Here is an 18,167-nt window from a genome sequence, read left to right as displayed (position 1 = left end):
GCTATAATAATAAGTGTTATTATTTATTAAATTAATCATAATATTTTATTGTGATGGTCTATAATGACTTATTTCTGAGTTATTATACAGGCTTTTTTTTTTTTTAAGACAATTTATGTATGACACACACTTATACACTCTCATTCTCACACACACCCAGCTCAGTGATCCCGAAACAGTTGTCATGTCAGTTTCCATGGGCAAGAATCATCTTTAATGTGACTTCTGTAGGGCAGCTAAACTTGACCGCCCTGTCAGACAGGAGCATGCACTGTGTTTATGATTACAGCATGAGGAGGTTTTACATTACACACATGGCTCTGGTTAAAGGTGTCACTTTGCATTTAATTGCTGTGCATTGCTCTGAAACAGGTTCATTCATCTGATAACAGGCCTTAGAGAAAAGTATAGTTTGTGTGTTCTAGACACAGTCTGATGGAGAGGCTTCTGTTAGTTTATGCACTCATATTTCTTTCAGATGTTTTTTCTGTGAAGAGCTAAGCGCTCTCTTGATGTCTGGCTCTTGTATAATGTTTTGTGTTGCGCTTCCGGACGTGCTGTATTAAGCAACAGAAGTCATTCAGAGGGAGTTTTGTCAGTGCAGTGGCTTGGATAAATAGTCGGCCAACTCCCAGGATGTTTGTACTGAAACAATATAACAATGCATCTAGTTTTTTCCACAATGACTGACTTGCATGGAGCATATTTCACCTGAATCATGGCACAGAGTTTAACATGTTATGACACGGATGAGATTCCCATGGGGCTTTTTACATTCAGCTTCCAAGACTTTTTCCTGCACTTACGGGCAAGTTTTTCATGGATCTGCTCAATTATTTACCTTTCTCCCTCTAAGCTCAAAGCTCATGTGCTGGAGAGCTTTATGCAGCATTAATGTCATATTTGCCTTTTGGTTTCTGAATGAATGTTTCTGTAGATATGATTTCTGTAGCTGCAATTCCAGGTTGTAATCTTTGTGTTGAAGTCAACATGAAATCAAAACCATCCTTACTGTTGACTTTAAGCGCACAAAAGCACAGTGTCTGCTGCTTGATCTGTTTGTTTATGACTTCAAAACGGTGGCTAGTATGATCTCCTCTCATGGCAATCTAGAGGCTTTGTTTGCATGGCTGCTGTTGCTATAGTTCTTCTCTTTGGGGTTTTACAGCATTTAAACATCAGCAGCGTTTAGAAGTAGCTGACACATGCTGCTTTCTTGGAAAGTGTCTCAAGAAACGCTGGGAGGAAAATAAGCTCATTTTAAGGAGTAGTTCACCGCAAAATGGAGATTCTGTCATTATTTGCTCATCCTCATGACATTCTAAATCCATACTGCTATTTTCTGTGTCTTACGAAAAGGGGAAAAACTTCACAGCAGCTTTTGTAAAATAAACAAAAACGCCAGAAAACAACCTTAAAACTTTTAGTTTTTAGATCAATCAAACCTTTAAAGGGATAGTTCACCTTCATCATTTACTCACCCTCAAGTTTTTCCAAAACATGAACATAAAAGAAGACATTTTGTAGATATTTTGTTGGGGCGTACAATGGAAGTCAACAAGGAAATTCATACAGTTTTGGATCAACATGAGTGTGATTAAATGATGACGGCATTTTCATTTCTGGGTGAACTATCCCTTTAACCTCTCATAATCTTTTAGGCGTACTATTCTAGTAATATGTCGACTAGGTTTTGAAGCTGTTTCTGAGGTGAGGAACACACACGTAGATGAACCGTCAGCGCAATAAACTAAGTGTCAGCAGCAGAAAAGCCTGTAATTAGGGCTTTTATTAGTTATACAACCTTCATCACACCCAGAATTAGTCAACTAACTAACACACCCGTGTCCTAGAATGTAAAATGGCAAAATAATGTGAGATTTCTCCGGTCAGAAGGTTTGGGATTTCCATTTGCTCGTTTTTGCTTCAGTTATTGGTAGCCTCAAGGAGGTTATAAACGCTTTATGAAAGAGTTTTAGTCCACAGAAAGCTGGATGAAGCACCGTTCCTGTTGCTAATCATTTGATTAGTTCAAATTCTTGCCTGGATTATGGGAATAAATGCATTTAATGTGTATTGGGTTTATTAAGCTAACTCTTCCAAATCCACATAATGACCCAATCCTTACAGATTCCAGTGGCGTTGGTCACCGCATCGCTCCGATGTAGAGCTCATATTCCACTTGAGTAAGCAACTAGAACAATGACCTGATTGTCGTTTGTGCGTTTTTACATCAGATGCATGTATTACCTTTATTCTACACAAAGCTTCTTATTTCTGGCTTACAGGATTTGTTTTGTTTGCTGCTGTATTATTAGTCAGGATTTTTCCTAATTATTTCCAAAGAAAAGTAAAAGCATCTAGAATGTTATTCAGCAAAACATAACAAGCTCATTTGGAGAGATTGTTTTGAGGAATAGATGTCATATAATGCATTACGGATTAAAAAAAAAATGTTTCCCTTCACAAAGACCATGTTTGATCTAGTTTCATTGTACAGTAAAAGAAAATAATGGAAGAGCTACATCAACGTTTAAAGTCTTTCTGATGTGGCATTCAGTTTGCATTGAACAAACCTCAGAAGAAGTAGAAGCTCTGTGGCTATAGAGGGTATTAATGCCAAGATGCTGCATTAGCAGTGGATGCTTATTACCACAATGCATCTGCCATATTGGAAAGGTCAAGATCTATGAACATGAATTAACGGCAACAGGCAGCAACAGTCCCGTGCATCAGATTTTCATAAGATTTGGTTTGTCATAAACGTCGCACAGTTCTGCATATTGAAAAGTCACCAACGAGAGTCGGTGAAACGCTCTAGTAAAATAATATGGTGAAAACCTTGACATCATAACCAAACTAAGTATGCTTATGAGATCACATGACTGTCCCAAACATGACCTCCCCAACAATAGGCTTGGTCTAGACCTGGAATGTGACTGAGAGGAATTCTGCAGCATGTATGTCACAGACATTGGCGTGATGATGTCACAGTGGTGTTTTGTCTTCTGGCGCTGTGCAGCCGTAAGAATCACTTCTGAATCACATACTGATATTGGCGTCATCTGATTCACACTGCCTTCACTTTGACAGGATTTATGTAATTACAAGATGACGAACATGAGCTGCTCACATCCTCAGTCTCGTTTCTATGGCAATGTTCATCATAATAACACTAAAATGAGTCATGTGTGGCTTTATTGATGACAGCGGAACACTTAAAGATACTTAAAGCAAAATACTAAAGAAGACGTGCATCAGGTTATTGGCTAAACATTTATTTACATACATACACATGTCTGTCTGTCTATCTGTCGTTCTATCTGTTTGTCGGTCTGTCTGTCTATCTATCTATCTATCTGTCGTTCTATCTATCTGTCGTTCTATCTATCTATCTTTACAAGATGACTAACATGAGCTGCTCACATCCTCAGTCTCGTTTCTATGGCAATGTTCATCATAATAACACTAAAATGAGTCATGTGTGGCTTTATTGATGACAGCGGAACACTTAAAGATACTTAAAGCAAAATACTGAAGAAGACGTGCATCAGGTTATTGGCTAAACATTTATTTACATACATACACATGTCTGTCTGTCTATCTGTCGTTCTATCTGTTTGTCGGTCTGTCTGTCTATCTATCTATCTATCTGTCGTTCTATCTATCTGTCTGTCATTCTGTCTATCTATCTATCTATCTATCTATCTATCTATCTATCTATCTATCTATCTATCTGTCGTTCTATCTATCTATCTGTCGTTCTATCTATCTATCTGTCGTTCTGTCTGTCTGTCGTTCTATCTATTTGTCTGTCATTCTGTCTGTCGTTCTATCTATCTATCTGTCGTTCTGTCTGTCTGTCGTTCTATTTATCTGTCTATCTGTTGTTCTATCTGTCATTCTGTCTGTCTGTCGTTCTACCTATCTGTCTGTCGTTCTGTCTGTCTGTCGTTCTATCTATCTGTCTGTCTGTCTATATCTATCAGTCTATCTGTCGTTCTATCTGTCTGTCTCTGTCTGTCGTTCTATCTGTCTGTCGTTCTCTCTGTCTGTCTGTGTCTAGCTATCTATCTATATCTATCAGTCTGTCTGTCGTTCTATCTGTCTGTCTGTCTGTCGTTCTATCTGTCTGTCTTTGCATTAACACATTATTATCATTATAAGTAAGCACATTTTCCAAAAAAAACTAAACAAAAACATAATCAATGCACTCGGATGCTTTACTTTTAAACTTTTTTGTAATTGTCCTTGTACTCAGTGTTCATTGTTTTATATTCTCATTAACAAAAATAAATAAAAAATATTTTATTTTATTTATGTGATGTTATTTCATTTTAAAAGTTTGACAAAGATTAATTTTTCGTCCGAAACTTTGACATAACACAGCATAAGAGGAATTAGTACACTGAGGAAAAAAAAGATTAATTGAATTTACAATTTTGTTTTTTTTTAGGTAAGTGGTTGCAATCAATTTATTTTAGCTACATTTAAATAAACAAATGTAGTTGACTAACTTTCAACATTTTTTTTTAATTAAATATAGCTCAAATAAATTGTTTGCAACCACTTACCAAAAACAAAAATTAGTATAATTTTTTTCAGTGTAATGGCTAATGGGATCGATCTGCACGTCCTAATTGAAAACTATCATCATAGAGAGCTTTCCTTCCAAAGTTTAAAGTGATTTCTACTTAATGTACTTAAGGAAAGTAGTATTTGCTTCTAGAATAAGGTTTTGAGAACCGGTCATTAACAAGACCCTCTCCGCTTTAGAGTTGTTCAGCAAGTTATTAGCATTCCCTCATGGCTCAGTAAATGTCTCGTTTCATTCATGCAAGCAAGCCTCTGCTCTCCAGAAACCCGGGATTTCTAGCCTAATGAATGATTTATGCAGAAGCGTAGAGTCTTTCCACAGGCGATCTAGGATGCTGACACAGACATTACAGCAGCTGCTCCAAACAGACCCGTGAAAATACACCAGCTGCATCTAATGCCGATTTCATAATGACCCTCTTACTGTTGAATTCCAGCGAATGAAACCTTTCTGAACTGCTCTTTCAGACAGTCTGTGAAGGCGCAGATGTGAATACCGAAGAGAACGAAGGATTATTGCGATCATGGCCACACCTGAATGATAAAGTCAGACTGGATGGCTCACACACACACCACACCAGTGTTGACTCAGCTAATGGCACAGTCGCTTCATTATTTAAGACGTGAAGGCAGCACTATAAAGAGAGTTTTAGTTGTGTGAATGCAAATTTGCTGGATTTTAAGGTGTTTGTCTCTAAAGGCTGAAAAGCAGATTTAACCTTCACAACAAAAACGTAGGAATTGATGCTTCTTTGTAACGTCTGGATGACGGAGATCTTTTGAGACCAGATCAAATCTGATATTGAGTAAGTTTGAGGAATCCAGCTCTTAGATATTAAGGCATGCAAACAGATATTTGTTGGTGGCCTTTAGCTAGTCATGTTACATTCCCGCCTTAATCACAAACACACACCTACCAATCAATGTTTGCAGAAGATCTCTCCACCTGACGATTTATAAATATGATATGTATGTTGAGAGAACACGTCTGTCATTTGCTTTTTGCTTTGCAAGTGATTAGGGATGCACGATATATCGGCCACCATATCGGTATCGGCCGATAAATGCTCATTTTATCATTTTATCATTTTACAAAAAGTGTTAAGACCCACAAATATGGCAGATATGTGAGGCCGATGGTTAAACAGAGGTTTAGATGAAGGGGTTTGAGTGATTAATAATCAGTATCTAAAGTGGCTGTGCGAAGTATTACAGTATGTCCCAAAGCTTGCCTACTATACAGTAAACACTCAGAAGTATGTTCTTTTTCTGCACAAAGAGTACATACTTTTAGGGCGTGATATAAGTAAGCGAATTGGGATGCAGCAGTTGCATTTAACATAATTTTGTCCAAAGTAGAGAAAAACACAGTGATACAGGAAATTATTCGAAACTGGTTTCATTGGGGAAATGATTAACGTGAGGCTGACAGAATGCACATAAAACTATATTAATAATTGGCATTTGGTTAAAATGATCCAATAACCCACTAGGCAAATGTAACAAACAGAAGCAGAAAGCTGTTTTAGAGGGAGCGTGTGTTATTTTGATTAGAGATTCTTAAGTATGGCTCAGTATGGCTCAGTATGGCTTTGTCATTTTAAGAAAGGAACGTTTTTTAAGAATTTTATGCTGGATCTTCTGAATTTTTGTGTCTAGAGTTTCTGCATAATGTTTGCGTATGAAACATGCATACGCTCAGATTTACAGCACACACGGGATTCCTGTGGGCTTGTTATGTTTGCCATCGTTTCCGTCTGCCAACTCCACCCGAGTGCTGCTGCGGCGCTGTGAACTCCCACGGAGACACACACACACACTGGGGTTACATATATTGGGCAAAATAAAATCTTTCTCTTCTCTGCATTTCTCCTCTTCTTTAGCTTGCTTCCTAATCTGGTTATCTGATAAACCTGGAATTGTATATTACGAATATTGTTGCTTTTTGTTTTGTAAGTCACTTTGGAGAAATGCATCTGCTGAATGCATAATGTAAATGCAATCCACTTTATTTCTCTCTCTCTGTCTTGATTTAAATCCAGTAACCCATTAAAAACTGCTAATGCAATTAATTCTGTGAACAAGTAAATGAATGAGGTTAAATACTCTTATGCACTAAAATGCAGCAGGATCTGTATGTCAGATTTTAGTGTGTTTGTGAATCTTTCCAATTCTGTGAACAAGTAAATGAATGGTCAAATACTCTTATGCACTAAAATGCAGCAGGATCTGTATGTCAGATTTTAGTGTGTTTGTGAATCTTTCTTTACAACTCGGACTGATATTTTGTTATCTAATGCTGCAGTGACATTCAGAGATTTTAGCGTGGCTTTGGAGTCCAGATACATTTTGGGGCCGCTTTGGGACTGGAAAAACAACTGTGTTGTTGGAAAGAAAGGTCGCAGGCTGTGTTGAGTTGACGTCAGAGTCACTGCCATCATAAACACGGACACACACACACACACACACACACACACACACACACACGGACACATGTACATGCTGAGAGCTGTGAGGACCAGACCAGACTACAGCTGAGAATTAGTGCTAGTTGTTAATAGTATATAGAATTATTATTATTGTTGTTGTTGCCAACAGCCTTTGCTCATAAATCTTTACCTTTGCAGGTTTGTGTGTTTGAGTCAGCTTTAGTATTTAGTTTTATAAATATATATATACTCTTGTCTGAATTTTAATTTATATTTATGAATTTACAGTGAATTTACATATATTTGTAATCTTTACTTTACTATTAATAGCACTAGTGAATAATTATTGAAACTTTTACAGCAGCAATGTTTTGATTTTGAAGCAATAAATGCATAGCATCAAAAATAAATTTGTTACAAGACATCAACATTATTTAAAAAATAAAAAACAATAATTGGTTGTATATATTACGATTGTAGTTGTTTTTAAGATGTTCATGCATATTATGTATTAATTGCAGCCTAACAATCATTTAGTTATTGTGACTAATAACTATTGACTATTGGGAAAATATATATAGAAGTTTTATTTGTAAAATTCTGTTCATATGTGTATTCTGACAATTTATGTTTTTATATGCATTTAAAAAAAATTTAAGTCACTCTTAATAGTACTAGAGCCAAATTAATGAACCTTTTAAGGAAATTCATTTTGAAGCATCAAAACAAAAAACTGAAAATTAATTTGTGAACATTTAGAACAAATTTTAAATTCATACATATTTATTCATTGTTATGTATTTCAAATATTATTTAAAAAATAATTATTATTATATATATTTTTATATATGCTATGATCGATGTTATATATTAAGATATAAGATATAATATTTAGTTATATTATATAATATATAGTTATATTAACATATATATATATATATTAAGCTGTATAAGAGGAATATATTCATTATGTATGTTATATATTCATTGCTGTAGTCTAATGATCATATAGTTATTATGTTAAACAGGGCTGGGTTGTGCATATAAATTATGGGGAAAAATAGGGTGTGTGTCTTGCATACTAAGTTTGAATGGCGTGTCAAATGTCTTTCCATCACTTTCCATCTCATCACTCTAATGTTTTATGTTTCTTTCTCTCCGTGTCTGCAGTCTCCACATGTATGACCTCCTGTAAGAGGGTGGCTCCGCCTCCTGTTCCCCCTCGAACCACCTCCAAACCCTTCATCTCCGTCACCGTGCAGAGCAGCACCGAGTCCGCGCAGGACTGCTACCCCGACCGCAAGAGCGAGGTCAACAGCCAATCAGGACGCAGCAACTCCTCCGACAGCCTCGACAGCCTGGCCAAAGGGTCACGACCCCAGCTTCCTGTAGCGCCGCCCCGTGTACCCCAGGCCGTGGTCATCTCTCCCAACGCGCTCCGAGAGTCCCATCATATGCAGGTGAAGGGGGAGGCGCTCGCTGCGGACGAACCCCCTGTAGACCCCGTCCCGAGACGGAAACTCTCCTCCATTGGGATTCAAGTGAGTTTATTGAGCTCAGGCTGTCACACACTTGAATATGCGTGGATTTTAGTGTTGCATACCTTCATTAAAGGGGTCATAAGACTAGGGTTGGGTATCGTTTGAATTTGATCAATTCCGATTCTTATCGATTCCCAAAAACATATGAAGAGTGCATTTGCAAAAGCAGATGACTCTGTTTTTAACAATTCTCAGAAATCATGTTTTTTCATTGTGCGTTCCAATTAATCTCAATCAAACTTTAGTTGGGTTATTTTAATTAGGTTAAAAAATAACTAATAATTACTGCTAACTAACACAATAAAAACATGATTACATAATAAAAAACATGATTTTTGAAAATGTCAAAAAACGGAGTTATCTGTTTTTGCAAATAAACTCTTCATATTTTATTGGATTGTACTGTTTTTAATGTAAATGGACAACGGTTTTATTCAGAGGTGTTTTTAACTGATTTATTTAAAAATGTATCACCAGAATGTATTTTAGTCTAGTGTACATCTGAAATGTCTTTTATATTAAGCTTTTGTTAATTTGATACCTTGTATAATTTATTCAGAGATCGCCATGAAAATTGCCTTGATGCTGGCATGGCGGTAAAAAGTGAATAAATAAATATCAGTTCCCAGATTCGATTCCAATGTGGTTAAAAAAAAAAAGATTTAGATGCATTTAGATATCAAACATATTTATTCTGTCTCTTTTTGCAAAACATATTTAATTGCTGCTGAATACCATGAACGTAAAAATCAGCCAGCTTCATAAAAACTGGGCTCAATTAAGAGCTGTTTGTGTGCACAATAGAGCTCCGTGATTCTGGATAAATTGAGACTTTTTTTTTTAACGGAGGTTGTAGTTCTCTCACATTTCTGAAAAAAAAATATATAAGATGGGTCAAATTCTCATGGAATGGATGAATGGAATGATTCAACGACTCACTCGAGATTTAGTTTCATTACTGGATGAATCAGTGTTTTTTTGAATAAATCTCTTGAATGAATGATTCAAAGACAAATACATTTTTGATAAGCACCTAAAAAAAAGTTGCGCACACAGGAATTTATATTTTAATTTTGCAACAAGTATCCGATTCCTGACCATGACTATCCGATTATGGAATTGAAATTGATTTTCGATTCCCAACCCTACTCATGACGATGCTAAAACTAGCATTAATTTCACCGCTGTTTGTAGGTGGACTGCATTCAGGAAATCCAGGCTAAAGCAGAGACGCCACCGCTGGCCAGATTCCAGTCGATCGGAGTTCAAGTGGAGGACGGCTGGACGTGAGTTTGTTTCACTTCCTGTTTCTCGCTCGCTGTATAATAAACCTCGTCTCAGAAACAGAACTCAACTGTAAGCAGACACTTTTTCAGCAGCCTTGGCTTGGTACTGGAAGTATTTTCCAGTATAAGATTCATCAATAAAAAGAGTCTTGAACCAAACCAACCAGCTCCAAAATGACAGTAAAGGCATTTATAATTAAATTATAATATGATTACACAAAAGTTTTCTATTTCAAATAAATGTTGTTCTTTTCAACTTGCTATTCATCAAAAAATCCTGAAAGAAATGCATCTCGGTTTCTGTGAAGATGCCAGAATCCCGAGCCAAGCTGTACTCACTCGATAGGGCATATATTTTCATGCTCCGGCTCAAATATGGCCTAGTTTCTGCTGTTTAGTGCAGCGTTTAAACAGAATCTAATGGGAGACTGTGTGTAGTTTAGTGTGTATAAGTGACGTTATTTGACTCATAACTCCTGTGTGTGTGTGTGTGTGTGTGTGTTAGTTTCAGCCGCTCCAGTAGTATGGCCTCTCGGCAAGAGACGGACTCAGACACGCAAGATCTCTCGCTCACGTCGCTGACGTTCCCATCCAACTCCAAACACACCGAGAAGAAAGTCATGGTCAACAGCGCCAGCCAATCGGTGGACTCTCCTCCGCAGCTCTCCCTCGACAACGGTAACCATGACAACGGCGTAGCGGTGACAACCAGCGGCCCCTCCCGACAGATCCTGACCAATCGCTCGACCACGCAGAGCAGCTCCTCGTCCTTCTCCGAGAGTCTGGATCCGGCCCTCGACCCGTCATCCCTCCCGCCGCCTGACCCCTGGCTGGAGAGCGGGAATGGGACGGGGGACGGGGGCCCCGCCCAGCCGCTGACAGGGGCCACGGCGTGCCGGCGGGACGGTCACTGGTTCCTGAAGCTCCTGCAGGCCGAGACGGGCCGGATGGAGGGATGGTGCAGTCAGATGGAGAAAGAGACCAAAGAGCACCAGCTCTCAGAGGAGGGTAAGACTGCATATCTGGTCCTTGGTGTGTTCTGGTGGACTAGAGATCGTAGAGTGGCCCTCCAAAATCTAAAGACCCTGAATGGTCTCACATACAGTATGTGACCCTGGACCACAAAACCAGTCATAAGGGTTGGTGGACTAGAGATCGTAGGGTGGCCCTCCAAAATCTAAAGACCCTGAATGGTCTCAAATACAGTATGTGACCCTGGACCACAAAACCATAAGGGTCTTTTTTTATTTTTATTGAGATTTAACGATCATCTGAAAGCTGAATAAATAGCTTTCCATTGATGTATGGTTTGTTAGGATAGGACAATATTTGGCCGAGATACAACTATTTGAAAATCTGGAATCTGAGGGTGCAAAAAAGTCTAATGTTTTGAAAGAAGCCTCTTCTGCTCAGCAAGGCTGCATTTATTTGTACAGTAAAAAAAATGCATGCCTGGTTAAAGAAGGGGGGTCTCAAAAATGGCCAACAAATATTATTTTACTGACTTATTAATTTTAAGTTAAATTGTGATTTGCTGGTATACTGTCTGTTAGAATGTAAAAAAAAAAGTTCAGTGTTAATAAATATTTTTAAATTGTAGTTTTGTAATTTATTTTTTTCTTTGATAATCAAGACAAAACCGTAAAAAGCTAATTTTGGCTATTTAATTTATGCAATCGTGAAAAACATTGGCAAAATACATGGGGGGAAAAAAACGTTAGGTGTTCGATATTCAGCCCAGTGTTTCATTTTGTTTGGCTTCGTCCAAAGAATTTTCATTTCGGTGCATCCCTAATAAATATATATATATATATGACAAAATATTGTACTATATTAATATTCTATATGTTAGAGCAAGAAACTAATAAAAATGTCAAAAGCACATAAAAAATGAATAAAACTTAAGCTAAAATTAAAAAGGAAAACTGAATGTATTCATACACTAAATATTAGATGAAAAACGTAAAAGAGACTTAAACAAACAAAAAAAAAACGTAAAAGTGTTACTGAAAAAATAATTTTGTTGAAGTACTATAATTACTAAAACTGAAAAAAAAGAAAAACAAATTCATGCTAAATAGAAGTATTAAAAAAATGAAAATCTAAGACTAAAACCTAAAATGACTAAAAACTGAAAATATAGAAATAGGAGCTAATTCAAAATATTAACAAATACAATAGCAGTATATAAAATGACTCCAATAACACGGCTGTAGGTGATTTCATTAGTAAGTTCATTAGTTAGACCTTTTGAAGTGGCACACAGGCTTTGATTTCTCTTAATGAATGAAACAAAGTGCCTCGTTAATTAGGTTAATTACATGTGTTCTGAGCAGCTCTAGTGTTTCTACCATTCTTCACAGTCTCTGTTTGTCTGTTATATACGCCTGGTTCACTTCATTTGTTTTCATCAGCTCTTTCTGCCAAACACAGATCTCTGCTCTCTCTCTCTGTCTGTCTGTCTCTCTCTCTCTCTCTCTCTCTCGCTGTGTCTCTCTCTCTCTCTGTGTCTCTAGTTTTGGGGAAGGTCCGTAGCGCGGTGGGCTGCGCTCAGCTCCTCATGTCCCAGAAGTTCCAGCAGTTCAGAGGCTTGTGTGACCAAAACCTGGTAGGTCAATCACAGCAGTTCAAGCTGAAAATGCTCCTGTGTTGTTTATTCAGTCAGTGAAACACTGAGTGTGTCTTATCACACGCTTCCAGTGGACAAAAGGATTTATTCTCAGCGTTTCATTTGCTGAGACAGAAGTATCTAGCATCAGGAGCTGAATAAATTTGTGTATATTATTTGCAAAACCACTGTTATCTTAAATTTAGTGCAACAATTTCTACACAAAATTCATTAAAGGGACAGTTCTCGTGTCAGGCACGTGCAGAAGGGGGGGCTTTTTCAAAATTATTCAAAAGTGCCCCTCTCAGACAAATAGCAATGATATTGTGGTCAATAAAACAAAATGCATTTATTATATTACCATTTTTGATAATTATGCAGCATTATGAAAGTGTCCTATGCTCATCAAGCCTGCATTTATTTGATCAAAAATACAGAAAAAAAATGTAATGTTGTGAAATATTATTGCAATTTAAAATAATGTTTTTCTATTTTAATATACTTTAAAATATAATTTATTTCTGTGATGCAAAGCTGAATTTTTAGTATCATCACTGAAGTCTTCAGTGTCACATGATCCTTAAGAAATCATTCTGATATGCTGATTTATTATCAATATTGGAAACATTTGTGCTGCTTTTTATTTATTTATTTTGTAAACTGTGATACTTTTTGGGGGTTCATTGATAAATGAAAAAGAACAGCATTTATTCAAAATAGAGATGTTTTCTAACATTATCAATCTTTACTACCACTGTTTCTATCAATTTAACACATCCTTGCTTAATTAAAAACTAATTTCTTTAAAAAAAAAAAATATTGACCTCAAGCGGTTTTGAACGGTAGTGTACATTGTTACAAAAGTTATATTTTAAATAAATGCTGTTCTTTTTAAAACTTTTTATTCATCAAAGAATCCTGAAAAAGTATCACAGGTTTCCAACATTGATAATAAATCAGCATTGCATAAAATGTAATTGAAAGTAAATTTTAATCAAATAAATGCAGGCTTGACGACCATAAGTGACTTCTTGCAAAAATATAAAATAGTAGCCTATAATGTATCCAAACTTTTGACCTATATATATATTTACATTTAGTCATTTAGCAGACGCTTTTATGCAATACAAGCAGTCAAAACTAACAAAAGAGCAACAATATATAAGTGCAAATGACAAGTCTCAGTTAGCCTAACAAAGTACACATAGCAAGGTGTGTGTGTGTGTGTATATATATATATATATATATATATATATATTATACACACACACAAAACAAGTAGATAGAATAGAAAAGATAGAAAGCTAGTGTTTTATTTTAATCATTTAGCAATATATATATATTTTTTTTTTGAGCCCCTGCCCCTGAGGAGCTCTCTGCACATCCCTGTTAGTTCTCAAATCAGCTTCTCAGAATCAGAAAGCCAAGAGCAGCATGTTTATGAGCAGCAGAACTACTTGGCTAGAGATGTTTCGCCCCCTTGTGGACAACTGTAGATAAACGTGTGTGAAATGCTATTCCGTATTAAAGAGATTTTTGTTTCCCTGTCTGTTCAGAATGTGAACGCAAACCCGAGACCCACGGCTCAAGATCTGGCCGGGTTTTGGGATCTTCTTCAGCTCTCAATAGAAGACATCAGCCTCAAGTTTGACGAGCTTTATCATCTCAAATCAAACGACTGGAAGCTGCAGGGAGACTCGCCGGAGAAGCAGGTACAAACACAGCTAATGAAATAAATGCCATGCAGATGATGCAGATGATGCATTGTCATTTGCAAACTGTAAATATACTAGACATTCACACTCAGAAGTAGTAGTATTTGGAATTGGCTTTTATTTTTATATTTTCAGTTTTTAGTCATTTTGTTATGTTTTAGACATTTTGTTTTGTTTTTAATATTATTCTATTACTATTTAGCTCAAATTCATTTTTATTTGAATTTGTTTTAGTAATTATTATAATACGTCAACTTAAAGTTATATTTCAGTAGCATTTTTATTTTAGTTTAAGTTTTAGTAATTTTGTCCTGTGCTTATGAATTGTTTTTTTATATAGATATATTTCTGTTTAGCTTTAATTTACACTAACAGTCAAAAGTTTGCAATCATGTTTTTGAAGGACATCTCTTCACCCAGGCTGCGTTTATTTGACTAAAATGCAGTAACAATAATTGAAGTAATATTGTGGAATATTATTGCTATTTAAAAGAATGGTTTTCTACTGTAATGTATTTTCAAATGTAATTCAGCATCATTGCTCCAGTCTTCAGTGTCACATGGCCCTGCAGAAATCATTCTAATATGCTCATTTGCTGTGTAATTATTGTCAATTATTATTGCTACTCAATTATTAATAATAGTTGTTTTTTTGTCAATGTTGAAAACTGCTCGAAACTGATATGTTTTATTTTTCCGGATGCTTTGATGAATAGAAAGTTCAAAAGAACAGCATTTCTTTTTGTAACATGTAAACAGGTCAATTTAATGCATCCTTGCGGAATAAGTTTTTTTTTTTACTAGTAATTTTAATACTTTTAATAACTTATTTTCAGTTAGTTGCCAAGTTGAAGTTGAATGGTCTAATGTTTATATTTGATTTTATTTCAGCTTTATTTCCGTTACCAAAATTATTCTGAATACTTCCTCTGCTCTAGGCTTACATTTAAACAGTTCAAACTTAAATCTAATTACGATTTATTTTTAACTATAATAATCAACACTCAAATTAAAAAATTGTATGCAAACATGTCAATTGCACTCATAACTTGCTTCATAAAAGATTTATATTCATAAAATATTTAGTCTAATATTTGGCGAAATGCTCTTCTCTAGACTTGATTTCTCTGGTGAACTAACGAGCTGTAGACACTGATGACTTGCCTGATGTAAATGAAATGTTATATTTTAAAAAGCCGTTTTAATCACATCTTTTGGTATTTAGCAGATGTCGCACAGGTCACACAGGACCCTGCTCAATGCATGTTTTGTAAGGTTCCCCTTTCTGTCAAATATTTTATTGGACTGTCCAGCTTTTAATGTATGTAGAAAACTCTTTTATGAAGTGAACTCCGTTAAAGAGTTATTTAGTATAATTTTGCCAGAAAAAGTTTTAGAATTTTTATCATATGTGACCCTGGACCTCAAAACCAGGCATGAGAGTCAATTTTTCGAAATTGAGATGTATACGTCATCTGAAAGCTGAATAAATCATCTTTCCATTGATGTATGGTTTGTTAGGATAGGACAATATTTGGCTGAGATACAACTATTTGAAAATCTGGAATCTGAGGGAGCAAAAAAAAATCCTAACTATTGAGAAAATCGCCTTTAAAGTTGTCCAAATGAAGTTCTTAGCAATGCATATTACTAATCAAAAATTACGTTTTGATATATTTACGGTATATAATTTACAAAATATCTTCATGGAACATATCTTTGCTTAACATCCTAATTATTTTTGGCATAAAAGAAAAATCGATAATTTTGACCCATACAATGTATTTTTGACTTGCTACAAATATCCCCCAGCGACTTAACACTGCTTTTGTGCTGCAGGGTCACATATGTTAACGTAATATAACTTGTGTTTGTTTGTTTGCTGGTTTTTATTGTATTTGTTATACTTGTATTGTTTTTGCCATGAAAATAGCCTAAGATGCTGACATGGCATCAAATAAAAATATACTACTACTACTACTAATCACATCTTTTACACATTACACGAGGCATGAGATGTTCATTCATGTTTATTTCACATTAAAACTAGTAGGAAAGAGGAAGGGATGATCACACTCACACCGAATACGTGTACCGTTATACCTCTGACTCCAGTACATGAATGCATTAAGAGCCAGTTTCTTATGGTTTGTGTCTCTCCATCTCTGATCTTTCCGGTTGTGCGGCGTTCAGGAGAACCAGAAACAGGCTCCTCCGGTGCCCAAGAAGCCTGGGAAGAGTAAACCCGCCCTGGGCCGAGAGAAGAGCAACGACTCGGTGGACAAACAGAGACAGGAGGCTCGCAAGCGGCTCATGGCGGCCAAGAGAGCTCAGTCCGTCAAGCAGAACTCGGCCACCGAGAGCGCCGACAGCATCGAGATCTACGTGCCCGAGGCGCAGACGCGGCTCTGAGGAGACGCACACCAAACACGCTCAAGGGCTCCGGCGTCACACACAACACCAAAAGCTGCTTTTGTCTTTTGACGGCGTCGAGGTGAGAGAGGGGGACGCAAACCACGCAGTGCAAACAGACTGCCAAGGAAAACCTCACAACAAAAATCGTATTAGTTGCAATGAATAATATTATTATTGATATGATAATTCATATCGGACTGCTATTGATTATGATTATTGTCCTAGATTGTTTTAAATGTTCTGGATAAGAACTCCTGTATCGTAGAAACACTCCCGCCGCTCGCGTGGAATCCACGTCTTCCTGTTACACGCTTCGGTTTCTGTTCTTCTTCCTCTCTTCCTTCACCAGAGATGCTCCTCGTCTTTTGTTAACAGTTTGGATCGATGCAAGCGAACGTCGCACCAGCTGCTGCTTGATGCGGCAGGTGGCGCTCTTCCGTTTCTCATGTTTTGATGTTTACGAATCATGCGTTGTGGTATATCTCCGTCTCAGGTCCTGAAGTCTCACGGTCGTCCAGTTCTCATGAGTTTAAACAATCCTGATAGTCCTTGTTATTTCTGCTTTGCTTTAAGGAAAGCAACCTAACCTGATGTTTTATTGAATGAAGTGCCTGTGGATCATTATTGTGGGTAACTTTACGACCCTTGTAGCAATATCAAAGATTATAATATCACAATTTAATCAGCACTCCCTAAAACACGTAGTGTAGACGCTTTGGCGGTGGGATAAAACTTAAAGAGCTAAATATGATTCTTCGTTCCTTTTCATCATCCAGTTTCTCTTTCAAACTGCACAGATCTGTACTTGTCGCTCCTCATCATGTCCTGTTAGTTTGAATATAGCATTGAAAACATCTTTATGCAAACAAAAAAAAAACTTTTTTTTTTATCGAAGAAGGTGGTTAGGTTTGTTTTAAACGTATTTGATAAAACTGCAAATTAAGAAATCTTACCTAAATATTCTAATATTAATGCGGTTTTAATTTGATCCTTTATATATTTCATGTGACTTAATCTGATTTGTCCGATACAAACTTACTGCTCTTTCCATGCACTACCATTGTCAAGTTTGGGGTAGGTTTGATTTTGTATGTTTTAAAAGTCTCTTGTCCTCACCAAGGCTGCATTTATTTTGATTTAAAAAAAAAAAGAAATTGTGAAATATTATTACACTTTAAAACAGCTGTTTTCTATGTGAATATCTGTTAAACTGTAATGTATTCCCGTGATGCAAAGCTGTATTTTCAGCATCATTCCTCCAGTCTTCAGTGTCACATGATCTTCAGAAATCATTCTGATTTGCTGCTCGAGAAACATTTCTGATTATTATCATTGTTGAAAACAAATGTGCTGCCCAATATTTTGGTGGAAACCTTGATGCATTTTATTTTTCAGGATTCTTTGATGAACAGAAAGTTCAAAAGAACAGCATTTATTTAACAGAGAAATCTTTTGTAACATTCTAAATGTCTTTACTGTCACTTTTGATCAATTTAATGCATCCTTGATGAATACAAATTTAAATCTTACTGACCCCAAACTTTTTAACTTTATACTTGATTTTTCATCACATGCAT

General features: G+C 36.3%; 1 protein-coding gene across 2 annotated transcripts in view; it reads left to right on the top strand.

Moving 5' to 3' along the window:
* The window catches only part of dlgap4b (discs, large (Drosophila) homolog-associated protein 4b), a 121,815-nt gene extending 104,097 nt beyond the window's left edge, over window positions 1-17,718 (top strand). For both annotated transcript variants that reach the window (XM_016268074.1, XM_016268073.1), the window contains 6 exons: window positions 8,196-8,566; window positions 9,761-9,852; window positions 10,358-10,860; window positions 12,369-12,460; window positions 14,017-14,172; window positions 16,369-17,718. In XM_016268074.1, the coding sequence (XP_016123560.1) occupies window positions 8,196-8,566; window positions 9,761-9,852; window positions 10,358-10,860; window positions 12,369-12,460; window positions 14,017-14,172; window positions 16,369-16,587 (1,433 nt within the window). In that variant the 3' untranslated portion in view covers window positions 16,588-17,718. The remainder of the gene's footprint in view (window positions 1-8,195; window positions 8,567-9,760; window positions 9,853-10,357; window positions 10,861-12,368; window positions 12,461-14,016; window positions 14,173-16,368) is intronic.
* Window positions 17,719-18,167: the final 449 nt, after the last annotated feature.

This window comes from Sinocyclocheilus grahami, unplaced genomic scaffold (genome assembly GCF_001515645.1).
Source record: "Sinocyclocheilus grahami isolate Dianchi unplaced genomic scaffold, SAMN03320097.WGS_v1.1 scaffold43.1, whole genome shotgun sequence".
Taxonomy (NCBI): domain Eukaryota; kingdom Metazoa; phylum Chordata; class Actinopteri; order Cypriniformes; family Cyprinidae; genus Sinocyclocheilus; species Sinocyclocheilus grahami.
The sequence above is the reverse complement of the archived record's forward strand: the minus strand, read 5'-3'. Positions and strand labels throughout refer to the sequence as shown.